The sequence below is a fragment of the Glycine max genome, chromosome 8 (genome assembly GCF_000004515.6).
Source record: "Glycine max cultivar Williams 82 chromosome 8, Glycine_max_v4.0, whole genome shotgun sequence".
Lineage (NCBI taxonomy): Eukaryota > Viridiplantae > Streptophyta > Magnoliopsida > Fabales > Fabaceae > Glycine > Glycine max.
The window spans coordinates 5,166,231-5,184,239 of NC_038244.2; the positions used below are offsets into that span (position 1 = coordinate 5,166,231).

The 18,009-nt window shown below is 33.5% G+C and overlaps 4 protein-coding genes across 5 annotated transcripts; 2 read left to right on the forward strand and 2 right to left on the reverse strand.

Moving 5' to 3' along the window:
- The first annotated feature begins 947 nt into the window (after window positions 1–947).
- LOC100813695 (costars family protein) lies at window positions 948–2,596 on the forward strand. The gene is made up of 2 exons (XM_003530966.5): window positions 948–1,146; window positions 2,152–2,596. The coding sequence occupies exons 1-2, from the start codon at window positions 1,066–1,068 to the stop codon at window positions 2,344–2,346; spliced, it is 276 nt and encodes a 91-aa protein (XP_003531014.1). The 5' UTR covers window positions 948–1,065; the 3' UTR covers window positions 2,347–2,596.
- A 565-nt stretch (window positions 2,597–3,161) lies between these two features.
- LOC100786076 (KH domain-containing protein HEN4) lies at window positions 3,162–9,114 on the reverse strand. 2 transcript variants are annotated; one of them, XM_003532551.5, is made up of 7 exons: window positions 8,557–9,114; window positions 6,118–6,582; window positions 5,732–6,007; window positions 4,899–5,093; window positions 4,742–4,824; window positions 4,003–4,114; window positions 3,162–3,678 (listed from the first exon to the last, which is right to left on the reverse strand). In XM_003532551.5, exons 1-7 carry the CDS (start codon window positions 9,049–9,051, stop codon window positions 3,541–3,543), a joined length of 1,764 nt encoding a protein of 587 aa, XP_003532599.2. In that variant the 5' UTR covers window positions 9,052–9,114; the 3' UTR covers window positions 3,162–3,540. The 2 variants fall into 2 exon arrangements, with proteins under 2 accessions (XP_003532599.2, XP_006584955.1); XM_006584892.4 differs by lacking the exon at window positions 4,003–4,114 and having other exon boundaries at window positions 8,557–9,105.
- Window positions 9,115–10,803: 1,689 nt separating this feature from the next.
- LOC100787135 (fructose-1,6-bisphosphatase, chloroplastic) lies at window positions 10,804–13,512 on the reverse strand. The gene is made up of 3 exons (XM_003532553.5): window positions 12,997–13,512; window positions 11,717–12,113; window positions 10,804–11,290 (listed from the first exon to the last, which is right to left on the reverse strand). The coding sequence occupies exons 1-3, from the start codon at window positions 13,399–13,401 to the stop codon at window positions 10,890–10,892; spliced, it is 1,203 nt and encodes a 400-aa protein (XP_003532601.1). The 5' UTR covers window positions 13,402–13,512; the 3' UTR covers window positions 10,804–10,889.
- Window positions 13,513–14,617: 1,105 nt separating this feature from the next.
- LOC100814228 (cysteine hydrolases superfamily protein) lies at window positions 14,618–17,406 on the forward strand. Its single transcript, NM_001255553.2, has 5 exons — window positions 14,618–14,831; window positions 15,141–15,324; window positions 16,037–16,170; window positions 16,282–16,467; window positions 16,775–17,406. The coding sequence occupies exons 1-5, from the start codon at window positions 14,691–14,693 to the stop codon at window positions 16,865–16,867; spliced, it is 738 nt and encodes a 245-aa protein (NP_001242482.2). The 5' UTR covers window positions 14,618–14,690; the 3' UTR covers window positions 16,868–17,406.
- Window positions 17,407–18,009: the final 603 nt, after the last annotated feature.

Genomic DNA, 18,009 nt, shown 5'->3' on the forward strand with positions numbered 1-18,009 from the left:
ACAACTAATTGTTATTTTAATTCGGTCAAAATTTTCAAATTCTTTTTTAAATAAAAATAATCTTAATTGGATTTTTTATTCTCGTAATTTAATGCAATTTTAACTGTTTAGATTCAATCTTTTATAGTTTTCTAAGAATTCGAGTCTCTCATCTTAAAAAGTTCATCCAATGATTAATAGAAATGTAACAGAAATGTGAGGTGTGATTGATTTATAAAATAAAAAAGAAAATAAATAAATATAGCAAAAGTATTTTTTATACAATTATGTAAGTTTATTAGTTTTTATAATAATTAAAAATCATATGTAAAATGATTTTTGTCTGGTAGACAATAGAAAAATTACACTCACCATGAAACTTAAATTATTTACGTTATTCATCAACATTAGCTAAGGGGGATTTGGCTTCTCTAAGCAGAGCATGGATAAAGTGAGTAATTTGATGTTTTATTTGAATAGATTTCTCAATAAGCATAAATATGAAGAAAAAAAAAATTAAAGGGTTTAGTTAGATTGATTGAACAACATTGTATGAATGTTATCAATTTTTTTAGTACCGTTTTCTTATTGTTACAGATAAAAAATATGAAAATAAAATAAAAGGTAAAATGAATTGATTGTTTCTGATAAGCTAAAATTAAATTATGCACTTAGTACTATAATCGTATAATTATTAAAACATTGGTCTTGAGTAACATTGAACTCAATCACTTAAATAAAGTCCCAATTTAAACCTTTTGAGTAAAAAAAATATATTAAAAGAGAAAAATCTCGCTAAAAATAATAAGTCAATTTACCTATAAATTATTACTCATTCACAAAATCAATATAGTTTATAGCCAGTAGCAATAATATAATAAAAGAAATATAAAAATCAATAAATTTAATGCTTGTAATCGGATGGTAATGTCCGTGCATTATTTATTACTTATTCATACTTTGAAAGGTACAAATCTGCAAATCCAAATATAAAAGTGGTGTTGGAACACTTCACCCCGGGGAACTGGGGAAGGATATTTTCTTCTTTTTTGGTGGTTCTAGTTGTTAAGGGAAGATATTGTAACCATGAATGTTGAAGAAGAGGTTCAGCGTCTCAGCCAAGAAATCAAGAGGCTTGGTAAGGTCCAAGCAGATGGTTCTTACAAGGTATAAATTACAAAAACACTCCTCTTTCTTTCTCTTCTTTTTATCATGTTCCTATGAATCTACACGCACACTAATATATGGTGGTTGCGTCATTCTTATAGATCTAGATCATGAAATCATTAATGGGATCCTGGGTCGTTATCAAAATCGGATCTCAACTTTGTTAACAGGGATCTTACTTTATCTTTGTATATCCGACCCAGGATCTAGGCCTAACTATCAAGTCTAGGATTGAAAACTTAGGGTGAGATAATTGAGTTTTGGTTATGCAATTTGCATATAACCAATTTGTCTTTGCTATGTCAATTGAGTTTTGGTAACCCCAGAAGGAAAATCGTTCCTTTCCTAGAAAAAACTGTGATTCCAATCACCTTGAAGTTTTGCATAGATTAGGATGAATGAAACTTAAGCACCAACATCTGTTATACGGGTGAAATTTCATCAGAAACATTTTTTTATTACCTATATCAGTAGATATAGGCAATTAAAAATTAGAGAGGAGAGATAGTATGTGGGAAACCTTCAAAATACAAAATTGATCAGGACAGTGAAACAGAAGATGGTTGCCCTTTTCAATGTGATGGAAGCATTGAAGTAACAATAACAACCTGTCTAAATTTGTGATTCGAGAGCATCATAAAAATTAAACTTTGGCTATGATGTTCAGATTGTTCAAGGAGGCAGCAAGTAAAATCCGCTGGATCACTGTAATAATGTGTTTGCAGGAAGCTGAGATAGTTTGTTTTGTTCTGTTCACATGCCTTAATATACTTACAAGTACTATAGTAGGAAAACCTATCAATCAAATAGTGCATTGTATTTTTTTTGCTAAGATCTCCATTTAAGTTATGGCAAGTAAATAATTTATTTGCTTGTCCATGAGCATCTGGGTGCAATTTTTAGTTTTCTTCTTTAATCGTCAGGTGGAGTTCTTTTTGCTGATCTTTTATGGCCCTAATAGCTTTTCTTGAATTGATGAACAAAATGTCTTCTTGTATTGCGAAGGTAACATTTGGAACACTATTTAACGATGATGAATGCGCAAATATATTTGAAGCACTTGTTGGAACACTAAGAGCAGCGAAAAAGCGTAAAGTACTGACATACGAGGGTGAGCTACTGCTGCAAGGAGTCCATGATAATGTGGAAATCACTCTTAATCCTGCCCCTGCTGAAGCAGCCGCAGCAGCTGCCAACTGATACAATGGTTACATGCCACACTGTATCCTGTGCAACTTGAACCACCAACTAGTTTTTATGATCCGTGTAATACTATTGTATTATGCATGAATATTATATATATATATATATATATATATATATATATATATATATATATATATGTGTGTGTGTGTGTGAAGACTTCAGAATTTATCTCCTCGTGTCACCATTTGGTTTGAGGTAAATGTTAAAGTATGAACCAGGATTCCTGAGTTGAGGTTTTTATGAATCGTTTTTTCATTGAGTAAAAGCAATTACCTTTGTTTTATTCTCATTACGATGTAGATCCATGCCAATTGAAATTATGCATTATCTAACTGATTTATTTCTTAAGTGTTTCACATATGTTCATGACGGACAATAAAATGTACGTATTTAAAGCGAGTTCATCTAAAATCATATGAAATAGAAATACACCAGTAGTTGAATTAACCTGTCATACAATAGGGTAATTACAGTCTACTGCATCTGACTGTCTAAGAACAAACTGATTTTTGAAGATTATCAATTTTTTGTAATAGAAATTATTAGCAAAATTAAGTTTCTTATATATAGACAAGCGCACTTGTTACATTTGTTTTAACATCTTGATATAAGTCTTCTTGTATTAAGGAGATTTTTTATTTTCTCTAGCTGCGAGGTATGTCCTATTTATTATTGTATCATTTTGGATTTAATATAATTTACATTTTTTCCAAAAAAAGACCTGTCATACGTATCAGGGTAATATTCAAAAAGGAACTAATTGGTAACAAAAATGCTAAAGCTGTTGAACTTAACTTGCTATTACAGTATACCCAAAAGAATCAAGTGACTATTGTTAAATCAGTACACTGTCGTTCTCGTTCTCAGTGAACAACCTATGGAGTGAATTGATTTACCAGTCCATTAAAGGAATGTCTATTGCAACTCTTGCATGCCTGTTGTCACCCACATGTAAATAACTTTTTGTCTACAACAATCTATTTTGTTAGAGAATTTTTCTGAAATTTAAATAAATAAGAGTGACAATGACACATTAGAGTGACAGTAGACACCAAGATTACTAACAGGGAATGGCAAATGGTGTGGATATTTTCCTATATTGTACATGCTTTCAGGTAGGACAAAAAGGATTTTAAAAAATGGTAAAAACTAGTTGAGAATTAATGGGTCATCAGTGAGAGGATATTGTCACGATGATCCAGCAAGAATAAATGCTTGGAGAAGGCTCTGTGCTGCTCGAGTTTCATCGGGTGTACCGGATATGATAATAGTCCTATCACTTGTTCCAGGACGAGGTTCGTGGACAATAACCTTAGCCCCTGATATCTGACAATGTAAACAGAATGAAGTTAAAAGGGAGGATAATAGAGTCTTCCACAGTATTTTTGTAACAAGTTCCATTGTTCATCATAACAATGCCACATATCCAAAAAACAATACAGGAGCACGAGATACTATAATGATTCCAAAGTACCAAGTAACTTCAACATCATCACATAGTTAATTTCTAGTAACAGACATGTGAAAAAATAAACTGATTATGGAATTATATTAGTCAACACACAAGCAAGATCACACAAAAGATTAATGCGAGGAGACTTAAGCAACTAAACAAAGCATATGTACATAAACTTATCCTAGATTGCGTACTTGTCTCAGGCGAGCCAGATTGCTACCATTTTCCCCATATACAGAGCCAATAACATCATCAGGAACCACAATTTGCACAGTTGTATTAGTAACAATGGCAGTTTTACTCCCACTGCAGACCAAAAAGAGTAATAATAAGAACTCAACAGTTTATGACATCTTGCTATATATGCTAGAGTGACTATTTCCACCGCTCATTAAGAAACAAGTTTTTTTCTTCAGGTTTTTGGGGTGGTGAAGAATTTAATAGGGATTACATATTGTTTACTAATAGGACTATAGGAGACTCCTAGATATGAACTCAGGTTATGCAATTGTTAAGGGGAGGAAAGTTAACTAGGTGAACCAAGCCTTGTTGACATCAGAAACCATGTCATAGTAGTCTCAAGACTTCACTCAATGTCAGGGCTCCAAATAATAGCAAATAAACAATGATCCCCATGAAGGTCAATGTTGAATAAACAAAAGATGCCAGCCAAGTGTAATGATCTTCCACCAAACGGCAGAATAATTGGTACAACAGAAATAATTCTCTGTAAGAAAATGTGACAATATGAGTTCGGCACCAACAAGCAATGCCACAAAAATCAACATTGGTTACCAAATCATAAGTAGCATTCCTAGTTATCCAAGTCTTTGATCCTGTAATAGTGCAATACTAAGAAAACCTAAAGTTTGTTTCTCATAAAATCATTGATCTGCATTAAAGCAAGTGTAATTTATTTTGCATATCACCAACCTGATAAGTTCTAAGCCACCTTTTCGAGAAATCAATCCCCGACTAACACCATTGGTGCCTCTGGAATTTATCCCAGCCACTGTCTGCAACCAAATTTAATTACTAGATAGGGAAAACTTGGAAAGGAAAACCAGCAAGCAGAGAGAAAGCAGTATACCTGTGGTGCCTGTAATCCTGGCAAAGAATGTCTATTGAGACTATGAGAAATAGCAAGAGTTGGTTGGCCTCCAGCTAGAACAGAGGAAAGGCTCCTTGCTCCACCACTGTTTTGCGTACTGACAAAAAGATGATCTCGCAGTCTACCAGTTGCATTATGTATTGCAGCTTGAACATTTGAAAACACTCCTGATATCTGAGGTAAAAGTGAACAATGATAGTCATTAATAAATGCCTAAACATCATTGCAAGACTTATCTTGATGACTTAATAAACAAACGTAACGAACTACATATACAAGGAGTTTATGACCTAAATAGACATCCTCTAGGAAATAAGATGTATCTTGTCAACTCTAATCAGTGCATAGGGGTCAGAGTAAATGCTGGGTTCAACAAGAAATAAGGGTTGAATATCATTTGTTATAACCACTATACAAATCATCAAGAAGATCAAGCAAATCATCTTTGGCTAGTCTGAAGATTAGATTTCCAGATCAAACAAACACACGAAGGAAAATTGAGCAGCCCCAACATTGTCTTAATTACTATCATAGGGATAACAGATATTTTTGCAGAATATACCAGGATGAGAGTAGACTTATTATATATTCTTAAAATAACGCCAAATGTCACATGATGAAAAAGGTTGGTGATATTTGCAGAAAAGAAAAGAGGACAGCTGGCACCATTAAACGAGCAAATGGAATGAAAAAACTTTTATAATTTATAATCAATGGGGGAAAAGGTTTCAGATTTGCAGCATAAACAAAATAGATTGTAAAAAAGGCAGCATCTTTTAATTGTAAAAACAAATAAAGAGTAATCTCCACACCTGTACCAATTGGTCATTATCTGATACACACATTGGAACCTGATCATTCCCAATTACTCTTATGTTAGCCCCTGTGGCTTTCCGCATTTCTGAGACTATTGCCCCTCCTTTCCCTAACAAACAACCCACTTGGTTTGATGGGACTACAAGTCGTGCAGTAACATATGGCTCCTTTTTTGATCCCAACTCTAGCCCCTTCTCAACACCAGCCTCAACAGACTTGGAGAAAACAAGCACAACAGCCTTCTGTGCAGGGGAATATGTTGATTCAGGATTCTGCCAAAAATGAAGCCACAAGCCAAAGAAAAATTAATAGTACTAATACATTCATACAAGATGTAGAAGGTAGAACAGAAGTAAAAGCAAAAGGACTACATTTAACAAACCTCTGAAGCAGTAATAGTAACTAGTCGATCCTCGCACTCAACTAATGAAGGACCAACACTTATAATAGCCCCTGATTCGTTCTGAAGAGCTCTTACAATACTGCCACCTTTTCCAATTACGGCACCAACCCTATCATTGGAACAAATAATTCTAAAGGTAACTTCCTGCTGATATGCTTTTGGATCCAGGGCTGAGACTCTATTAACTTCAGCTGATAATTTATGAGCTCCAGAGGCATTGCCATTAGACCTATTGGATAAAGTGGATAATGTAGAGCTCCTTTGCAGATGATGATCTATATGCAGATTAGTTAAAGACTCAAGTGGAACTGAAAATGTCTCAGACTGAACCACTTCATAATGTCTGCTTCCTGTCATCTTTGTTCTATCAGGAGGAGGACAATCTTGAAGCCGATGAGAGACAGCAATGAGTGCCTTCTTTACAGATGTCAGCTGGCCTTCTATCTGATACAACTCCAAACAATCCTTTCTCAGCATTAAAAAAAAAAAAACTTCGTGCCCCATTGCCCAGAGGCTCTTCGCTATGCGAAGGTATGGGGGAGGGATGTTGTACGCAGCCCTTACCCTTGCATATGCAAAGAGGCTGTTTCCGGATTCGAACCCATGACCAACAAGTCACCAAGGCACAACTTTACCGCTGCACCAGGGCTCGCCCTCTTTCTCAGCATTAAAAAAAGAAAAAAAAAAAAAAAAAAAAAAATATATATATATATATATATATATATATATATATATATATATATATATATATATATATATATATATATATTGAACAGAACAAATAAATAGAAGTCCATTTATCATATTCACATGTGCCATAATCATGAGTAGGAAAATGTTCGCAACCTTAAGCATGAAATTCCAGTCTTTTCTTGCATTGCATCCAAGGTATGAAGGTAGTCAAAGGCAAAAGGTTCCCTAACAGCTAAGGCTAAGCAAAATGCACAATAAAGGTCCAGAACGTGTTAGATTGGGGGCCACTTGGAGGACCACATACATAATAAGATATGGGTATGATATGATACAAATATAGGGATATGTGAAATTTTAAAAAAAAACAAGATACAAAATGGCCAAGATACGTTAATGGAAATGTATATACACTATATGTAAGAGACATTCATATTACTAATTCTCATTAATACATAAAATATCAATAGTCAATGATGAACACATTTTACAAAAAAGATACTTGTGATCATAACAAGCATAGTTGCATATCTTTCCCCCACCATATCAAAATATATTTTGTTTAGTGTGAAACATGTCACAAAAATTATACAATTTCCCTGCCCAAGTTAGAATGTCACAAGAAAGTGAAAAACATCATTAGTCAAATCTAAAAGAAGCTTTAATCTAAGAATGACAAGCCCCCTAAGTCATTGTTTGAAAGAGAGATGGTCCATTTTTAACCAAAGACACTATAAATGCCTTTTAACAATAAAAAGCTAAGGTAACTACAGTCTCACTTAGCTACAAGCTCTAATAGTAGTTTGTAAGAGCTATTCAGTACTTGATATTATGCTATAATTCACATCTGTATCCATGGAGTATCACTGTACCAGAGCCATATCAGTCAACTTATTTTTAAACAACAAGAAAAATGGATACTTTATGGATTTGTATCTGACGCTATACTTGTTAGACACCAATAATTTATTTTTTTATTTTTTGAGTATCTCAGTTTCACAGGGGCCCAGGCTAACAGTACAAATTTTTCCTTTAACCAATGAATCTATCTATTTTGTGAAGGCCCAAACATAAAAAAATTCACCCGAGCAGTGCAGACGGCCAACATAGCCAATCATTGTTAGCACATGACGTGGCAGGATTACACACTTGTGAACGACTGGACAAGAAACAAGAAATTATCAGACTGCTAATCGTTGATTTATTCTATTACTTGCCTTTACAACACAGTCTGTTTGGACTCGAGAATTTGTTGGAAAACCTCCACATTTACCATTTTATGCGTTCTTATTCGACCAACTAATCAATGCTCACTCTCTTTCTCTGCTTCCATTTGCATTGAAAGTCAAATTTACCATCTCTATTATAGTCTTTCACGTACGACCATCTTCTGTTTCTCATAACATTTCATTAGCCAGAAAAAAGCAGGGAAGGAAAATACAGCAAGACAATAACCCTTTATTAACTAATGCTATTTCCTCAAAAACCCTTCCACTTCAACTCTATCAACTAAATTGTGAGTAGTTTCACAAATGGATTGACATAATTAATATATGTACAAGTTCAATATAATTTCCATCCAATAAATCAACTTTTCAACTTCAACGTCCAATGCCAAAACCCTAACAACTAGTCCACAGACTAAAACTATCACTATTCACTAACACGGCAGAAATCCAAAGCACCATGCCAGAACGTGAAAAGTTTAAACAAAAAATCTTAACTGACCTCAACGATTTCATCGGAGGGAGCAGTGCCGGCCGGCAAACCTTCATTCAAAACCCTAATCTTACATCCGGTGTCCATCCTGATCTTCTCCACGACCTTCCCGGCCTTGCCGATGACGGCGCCGACCTGCGAAGTTTCGGCCAGAAGCCGGCAAGAGACCACGAGGTCGCCGACTTCGGTGCCGGCGGCGACGTCGAGAACCCGGTCGAAGACCTTGAGCAGCGCCTCCTGCGCCGTGGAGAGCTCACCGTCTTCGGTGACGGAGGGGGCGCTAACGAGGATGACTCGGTCAGGGGAGTCCGGCGGCGCGTCCACGATCCGTATCTTGGCGCCGGTGGCCTCCTGGAGCGACTTGATGAGCACGCCGGACTTGCCGATGATGGCGCCCACGCGCGACGCGTGACAGAGGAGACGGAAGGTCACGTGAGTGGTGTAGTGTCTGGAACGGTTCACGTGAGCGTTAGAGTGGTTAGGATTGGAGTTTGGATCGGCCATGGAAGTGGAATGCTTCAGAGGAAGTTTGTGGTGCTTCTTCCCATAACGCGCGCTTATAAAGATAATTAAATATAAATGCTCCACTCTCCCCACTAATTACTTTTATTATAACTTTTATCTATCTCTCACTTACTTTTACCGTAATGTCAATCTCATATCTTCATTTATTTATGAGTTTAATATAAATAGATAAATATATTATGAATTAAAATAAAAATATTATAAAACATTTTATATTTAATTATATATTTATAAAAGGTATTATTTTTAATTATTATTATTATTCATAACATGTACTATGATAACTAAATTAAAAGATATTATAACATAATTTCTTAATTTATATCTTTAAATTTCAGTTTATTTTTTTGTGTAGTATTATGATATACATAATAATTAATTTTTAGTTAAATAAAAATATTGGGTGAGTCCAAGGTTTACCACTAATCCTTCTGAATATTAGATTTATTTTAAGGATTAATTTTTTTCAAATATTTTTATATAAATACAAAATAGAATTAAGTTCCGATCACATCTTTAAGCTTTAAGGAAAAATGTTATTTATGAATTTTAAACTCAACTACACATTAAATAAAATATTATATATTATTTTAAACTCAACTGCATATCTATAAATAATTACTTTTAATTATTATTAGATTGCGGACACATGTGGTGGAGAGTAATTTTTTTATATACAAATAAATACATTGACAACTTAATTTCTTTTATTGTTGAAAAAACAAAACAAAAAACAGTTAAATTTTTTTGTAGTAAGGAACTTAATTGACTATATTACTATAGAGTCATTGCATATTTTAAAAGAGATATCGTGTTTAAATTTTACATGACCAAACAAAAAAATGCAAATCACATCTTGATAGTCATGTACTTAGAGATGAAATATTATTTTTGTATTCAACTTCATCTTTATTATCCCCGTCATTATCCTATCCACATTTGCAAACTTGTTAATGACGATAAGTTGAATGATTAACTACACAACATGCAAAAAAAAGTTAAGTTTATAAATGCAATCAAATGATGCGTCTTAAACTGAATCATGTGACTCCTTTTCAGCAGACACGTTATCATCAATAGTACATATAAATCTGTCTGGTCGCCAAAAGATTACACATGTCAAGAAGTGATTTTTTTTTTGGTTTTTCATTTCTTTTATCTTTTACATTTTAAAAGAGACACGGAGCATTTTTTTTTACTTTTTGTGGGTGTGCCAATTTTGGTCATTATTTATGGGGCCAATCCCAAAAATGCATCAGAAAACTATATTTGCTTCAGATCAATTTTATCAACTATAAGAAGAAACATCCACAAATCTTAAAAAAGATAGAGTGGATGGAAGCACTTGATAAACATCAACTTATCAGATTTATCAGCGCTTGAAAAGTATTTTTGTTTCATCGGCCAATGTTAGTTTGCTAGTTGTTAATTTTTTGTTAGTATAACTTGAAAAGTATTCAGAATAACAGATTTATTAGAGGATTCAGAGCATAAGATTTTTCAGATATATTGTATTGAGTTAAAAGAATTTTTGCAATGGTTATTCAAAAAACTAATACAGGGCAGCAGCTGAAAAGAATGCGGACTTTTATCAGAGCAAAATCATTTGTATCCATTTTCTCATACAATCTTATCGACATAGAATTTTATTTATATCAGAGCACAAGTATGATCAGAGAATTAAAGCTACGTCAACACAGATGATGGGTAATGCAGTACATAAAACACAAGTGAAGAAGAACACTGAAACAATTAATCAGGCACCATAATGGTTTGAATATTCAAAATTTGTATGCATGAGGCTATACAAAGCAGCATCAAACCTCATAACCAGGATTAACTTTTTGTTGGATATCCCCATAACTTTCTAACTCTTCCATGTCTTCCAAGCTTCCCAAAAATAGAGGAAGTCTTTGGTGAAGTTTAACTGGTTGAAGGGAAAGAATCCTATTTTTGCCATCAGACCCTCTCCCACCAGCCTGCTCTACAATGAAACTAAGAGGGTTTGCTTCATAAACAAGACGAAGATGGTCCCTTGGATTCATTGCCACACCACCATACAACAAAGTCCTGTGGAGATCTGCCACCAGAGAACATATATACCTGGCTGAGTACTTCTTGGGGTATCTACCTTTCCCTTGTCTAACAGTGTCTATATATTGCCTTAAACCTTCAGGCCAGTCAAAATATCGTGCATCATTTACTGAATAAATTTGACCTGACCACACAAGAGAGCAGTCAACAGCATAAACCACAGCTATATACATTCAGAACTAAGTTAACAATGACAATAACCAACTAAAGAAAATTAACCCACTGTAAGATGCTTCCAATCTGGGGTACGTATAGAACAGAAAGATATGTGATATAATGTGTCTACCAGATTAGTTAGGTTAATGTTAAATTTGCAAACATTTAAATTAGAATAAACAATACATGCCCTAACAATATAAAGTTTTTATACTGTTATCCAATCACAAACTTTCATGTATGGTAAGTTTGTTGACTTTTTATAATAACTACTTCAAAATTCATACCAATAATGATTTTTGATTCGCTGACAGTGTGAAGACTCTTACATTGACAATGCATGTCTATTAAACTCTTTAAATTATGTATGGAAAAAGTAAACTGCATATTTTACCACGGGGAGGAATTTTGATGCTTGGATTTGTGAGAATAAAGTCTCCTGTTGAATGATCAAGAGTGAATGCCTGTGTTCCAGAACCAAAGGTGATGCAGAGTATAGTTGCAGAAGAATAGAGAACATAAGCAGCAGCAATCAGCCTACTTCCACTCTGGAGTGAATTCAGCATAGCTTTGTCCTCTGTGGGTAGATCATCTAGTTCCTCAAGGCGCTTATAAATACCAAAAATCGTGCCTGTTGGAATGGATGCATCAATATTTCGAGAACCATCTAGGGGATCTGTTACAACCACATATGGACCATCGTCACTTATCCAAGTCGGTGCGTCATTTTCTTCTGAAGCCATGACAGCAACTCTTCCGGATTTTCGGAGTGATGACAAGATAATTTCATTCTGCAAAGATGCATGATGGGAAGAATGGATTAATCACATGCTCTTTCCAATTAATATTTATGTTGTCCTGCTAATAAAGGAAATTATACAGCCTTTTACCAGAAATGATGGCAAGAAAGAACTTAGATAGGGCACTCGACCTTCAGGTATTGATTTTAAAAATAAGACCAATTTTGCTATTTGGTCAACGTTAGTTAAACAATCAATCCATTTAATAACTTTCATAGAACTGCTTGTCACTATGGCATTATAGGTTTTATCTCCAGCAAGACTTGCTTACATTTGTTTGAGTCAAGAGGATAATCAGCTTCAATGACAACACACTCTAAAAGCTTGTTATAATACCAATTAACATCAGAGGTTTAAAGGATTTAAGTAAACATCACCATCAGCAGTCAAAAGAAAGGTTGTTTCCTATACCCGTTATTTAGTTGCTAATCTCCTGTTATTGCTCTACAACTTATTTCGATATACGGGGCTAAATTATATCAATTTTCCCCGAGTGGTTCAAGTTCAACAAATGCACATGGCAATAGGCATGAAATAAAACCCTCGAATTCCCAATTGGCAAGAGATATAGAAACAAAGATGGTAGAAAATCATTCTATTTGCATTTTGCACTCCAAAAAATTCACTTTCAACTCAATTTGGAATGAATTATTTTTTTCATTAAGAGAAGAAATGAAAATGGTGGTCACTCCATTCTCATTCCATCCTTTCTTTACTTCTCTCATTTACAACCACACAATTTCCATCCCAATTGAGCACACACTCACACAATGGAAAGCACTTTCCACCAAGACAAATTCATCACACATGAAAAGGATAGTAGGTTAAAACAACACTCAATTTTAATATCTTCAAAGAGGAAAAAAAAACATACCGAGACAATATCAAGAGGCTTTGGAGCATCCCTATCAGAACCAACAGAACCAAGAGCAGTTTGTTTGCCAAGGCTGTAATTGAAAGGAGAAGCCACAAGTGCTGCAATTTTCTTGCAAGCATACTGAATATGATCAAGCAACACCACCAAATCATCTTTCACATTCATTCCTTCCTTCCCCACATACTCTGTCAGTGTGACAAATCCATCATCACTTGATGCAGAAGATGAAGAAGAAACACTCACAGCCCTCAGGGGTTTCAGCCCAAACCCAGAAATTGAAGCCATTTCTAGTCTGCAGAAAGGGGTCCCTAAGGGGCAAAGTTGAGATTTTGAAGGGAAAGTTTGAAGCTTTGGCTTGAAGCTCACAAGTTGATAGAGTGGTGGTGCTGCTGTTGACTGCATAATGTGAAAAGTTATCTAATGATGATCAGAATGTTTTCATTTCAGACAATTTCAGTGGCAGATAGATACTTCACAAGTACTTTTAAAACAGTCAAACGATGTTTTTTTCTTTCTTTTTTTTTTAAGAATAATAATAATAATAATAATAATAATAATAATAATAATAATAATAATAATAATAATACAAGAATTCCTTTTTCTACTTATATTACTTTTTATTAATTAAACACATGTCTGATTTTAGTTTTATCATTTAAACATTGAAAAATTAATACCATATATAACATAATATACAATTATTTTTTTTTATTTTATTTATATTATCTTTTTTATACATGCACAAAAAATATTCTTTAAAAGTAAAGGAAAAATTGTTAATTTTAAAGTTATATTCGAAAACATTTTTTTTTCATTTCAGATAATTATATCCTTTATCTTTTAAGGGCTATTTTGTAATTAATACATTAAAACAATCACAAATTTCAAAATCAAATTAAAAGAAAAGTAATTAATACATTTTCAAATCTCATTTATGTACAATTAATAAATATAAAAGAAAAATAATAGGTGAAAAATTTTGTTCAAATATTACTCCTACGATTAGGAGAAAGAAAAAGATAATTGCATGTAGATGGATAAATATTTATTTTGGTTCCTAAAGTGATGATAAATTAATTTTTGAAAAATAAAAAATTTAAATTTAATTTTTAAATATGGATAAAAAAACAAACAGTAAAAATACACAAAAGAAGTTCATTTTAATTATAAAAGTAATTAAATTTACTATTCATACACTTTATAATTAGATGATACATAAAACCCTCATAAAAAAATGATAGCATAAATTATTTTTTTATATAGAGTGAAAAAAAAAATACACTGTAAATGCATATACTATTTATTAAAAGTAACCCCTCTGTTTTTGTCACGCTTTCACTTAACACGTTTCGCATAGGTAAGCTGATCGTGTACCAAGTATATTATCAGAAGAGTTTTGGTCATTGATGAAAATCAAATGTATAGTTTTCTTCCTCCTAAGAAAATAATAAAATAACGTGTATTAGATAATTTGTAGCGGTGAGTTGAAAAAATCTACGTCATTATCCTAGTATAGAAGCCTTTTTTGACTTTTCTACTGAACTGAGTCACGGATAACATTTGGCTGATCATGATCCCCCACTTTATATGCTTTTCTGCATTATAAAAATAAAGATACAACTATATGTGTGACATTGAATACATAATTGCTAGGCATCTCTGAAATCAGGCAAGTGAAAACCAAAAATAAAATGGTCTCACAGACAGTTGAACTCTTAAAGAATGAGATTCCTCTGGAGCAGGAATCAGTGGTTTTAGCTGAAGATGCTGTAAATGGTCTCGTTCTTGTGGACATCATAAATGGCTTTTGCACAGTTGGTGCTGGAAATCTGGTATCTGCTTTAGATTCCTTTTATATAGTCTCGCGTTTTTTTCTTATCAGTAGGTATCAAAAACAGATATGAGGAGGTTGATTCTTCAACCAACTAAGTTAGACCCGCTTGATATAGCCTCTTGTGTCCGTGTGTGTGTTTTTTAATGCTTTTCAATTTTGATAAAATAGAATATTCTTTTGTGATGACTTTGTAGCAGTGTGATAGGGATTTATTTTTTCTTCTCTCTAGAGTAGAGTCTTTGTAGATTTTCTGCTTTGACCCTTGTAGTGAATCAAAGCTTAAGAGATAGATGGATGATATTTTCAGGCTCCAAGAGAATCCAATACGCAGATTTCGGGAATGATCAGTGAATCAGCAAGGCTGGCTAGAGTGTTCTGTGAGAAGAATTTGCCGGTTATGGCTTTCCTGGATTCTCACCATCCTAACAAGCCAGAGGACCCTTATCCCCCTCACTGTATTGTTGGCTCTGATGAATCAAATCTGGTTCCAGGTGACCAATTATTGACATTTTATTTTTTCTCTCAAGATGCATGATATTTATCAGAACGATTACTGCTAAATTGCAACATATAAAACTGCCTGCTAATATGTACTTATCATGTTAGTTGGAAATTAATTATCCCTGCAATAACTTGGTCCTTTATGACTTCATGCATACATGTTAAAGATCTCACCTAAAGAAAGTCTTAAATGGATTTCCTTTGAGTTGAAAATAATGATAATAATAACCCAGTTTTGCAAAGTGAAAATACCTATAATTTTTTTAGTTGAAACTTGAAACAGAATGAAAAGATTTTGTCTTGAGACCAGTAAGGGAATCACAACCTCTCTTCAACTATTAAGCAATAAGTATAAAGGGAAATATTGGCAATACACTACACATTTTCTTAACACACTTCTTATTATTGACTGAAATTTATTAAAAATAGATAACACTTCTTATTTGACAATAATCAACTGTAATTTTGTTATTTTCAATGAATTTCAGTCAACTGTAAAGTGTATTAGAAAAAACTTGTTGAAGAGTATATTACTAATGCTCCTCTAAGTATAAATGTTGTGTCAATCGAATGCATACAATAGTGGCTAACCATACAACATTTTGAATTTCTACTGCTATTTGTTCAACTCTTTTCAAAACCCTCTAGCCCTAATTCACCCTCTCAGTTCATGCCTTGTCTTGTTTTTCTTGCCTCACACAGCATTAAGATGGCTAGAGAATGAACCTAATGTAACAATCAGGCGAAAGGATTGTTTTGATGGATATTTGGGCTCAATACAAGAAGATGGTTCAAATGTTTTTGTAGATTGGGTGAAGAAGAATAAGATAACAACTGTGAGTATTTACATATTCCAAATTGAGTTTGTTCTTGATGCGTACTTGGGTATGAAATTCTGAACTGGCCTTCTTATTAAAACTATTCATTTATTGCTTGTCTTGGTGAAGCTGCTGGTAGTAGGTGTGTGCACAGATATCTGCGTTCTAGATTTTGTATGCTCCACAATGTCAGCTAAAAACCGTGGTTTTCTGGAGCCTCTAGAAAATGTGGTGGTGTATTCCCGTGCCTGTGCTACCTTTAATGTCCCTCTGGAGGTAGCCAGAAATACCAAAGGAGCTTTGGCACATCCTCAGGTACATATATAAACTAATTATAAGAGTGCATTTTCATAAGTAAATATTGGTCGTACTGTCAACAAAGGTTGATCTGGTTTATAAGAATCGAACTCATATTTTCCTACTAATGTGAGGGTCTTGTTAATGTGTGATTTGTAATTACTTTGTAAGCACTTTTTGAGAGTTCCGGGACTCTACTCATCTAAACTTTTTCATACCAAAAAAGAGTGGCCGTACTTACTATCTTTCTTCCAGAAGTCATCTCAGTGTGCAAGTTAAGGACATATGTTTAATGCATTCTAGTGATGTACTGTGTTATTTGCAGGAGTTTATGCATCATGTAGGCCTATATATGGCCAAAGAACGTGGAGCCAAGATAGCAAATGAAGTATTGTTTGGTGCAGCAGGGAAGGTTTAATAAACCGTGTTGTGTGGCCCTTCTGAATAAGCTATCTAAACATACTTATGTAAGGTTGGTCCAATAAGGTGCAAATGGTCATGTCACATGTGGTGGCAACCCCCCATAGGACTACATATCATATGTATTCACAAACACAAAAAAAGAAAAGAACACCGTATCATCATATGTAGAGTATAATCATGTCCAAGTTAGACAAGGTTTATAGCTAAATAAGTCGAGATTTTTTTCAAAACTTTATTTAATTAAAAAAAATTCTAAGTCGTTTAAAAAATCTTAGGTTTAATAAGTCAATCTATATTTAAATAAACAAACAATATAACCATAATAATATCATGGTTGATATTATTTTAATTGGTCTAATTACACTTTTATGCTTTTTTACCGTAGTTTCTCAAATTTGATCTCTTTATTTTTGTAAATTTGACCTTCCAGTATTTGATAGAAATGTTAATGTAATTCTGACATGAATGTGACTGATGTGGACGTCTGCAACTTTATTTAATATGTTTGTAACCTAATTTAATAGACCTTATTATAAAGTATATATTTAAGTAGACTTTTAAATCATTTCAAGGTTTTAGAAAGGTCAAGTCAAACATTGAAACAATCCTATCAAGAACATGTCAAGTTGATGCCTTTGATTTGGAAAATAGAATCAAGCTTAGACCGTTTCCCACATGATTCTTGTGGTCATTTACATTTTCAAATTATTTTACATTATTGAAAAAAGTGACAATGGTAATCATAATTAATCCGTGTTTAGATGTCAATTTGTTTACACATTTGGATGTTTTTTCTTATTCACCGATAAATCCATTAATCGGACCTATGTTTTTACAAACAATTCGATCCACCAATTTGTTGCGGTAAGTGTTGAATCTCAGGCGTGTCTTAAAATTTATTATGGTTCAATTTCAGTAAGTGCATTAACCGTACACTTATGTTTTGTATTTCTCCCTTTTTTAAATATGTAGACTAATTTTATGATAATTAAAGGCCAAACTTATCCTCATTTTCTTTTCCTCAACATCTTCAGTTTTCCAAACAAGAACTTTCCCCCAATTTTCATTCCCACAAGATTTTCTCTTTCCCGAAGAAAGTTTAATTATGTGTCAAGGGATGAACTTGCTGGCCATACT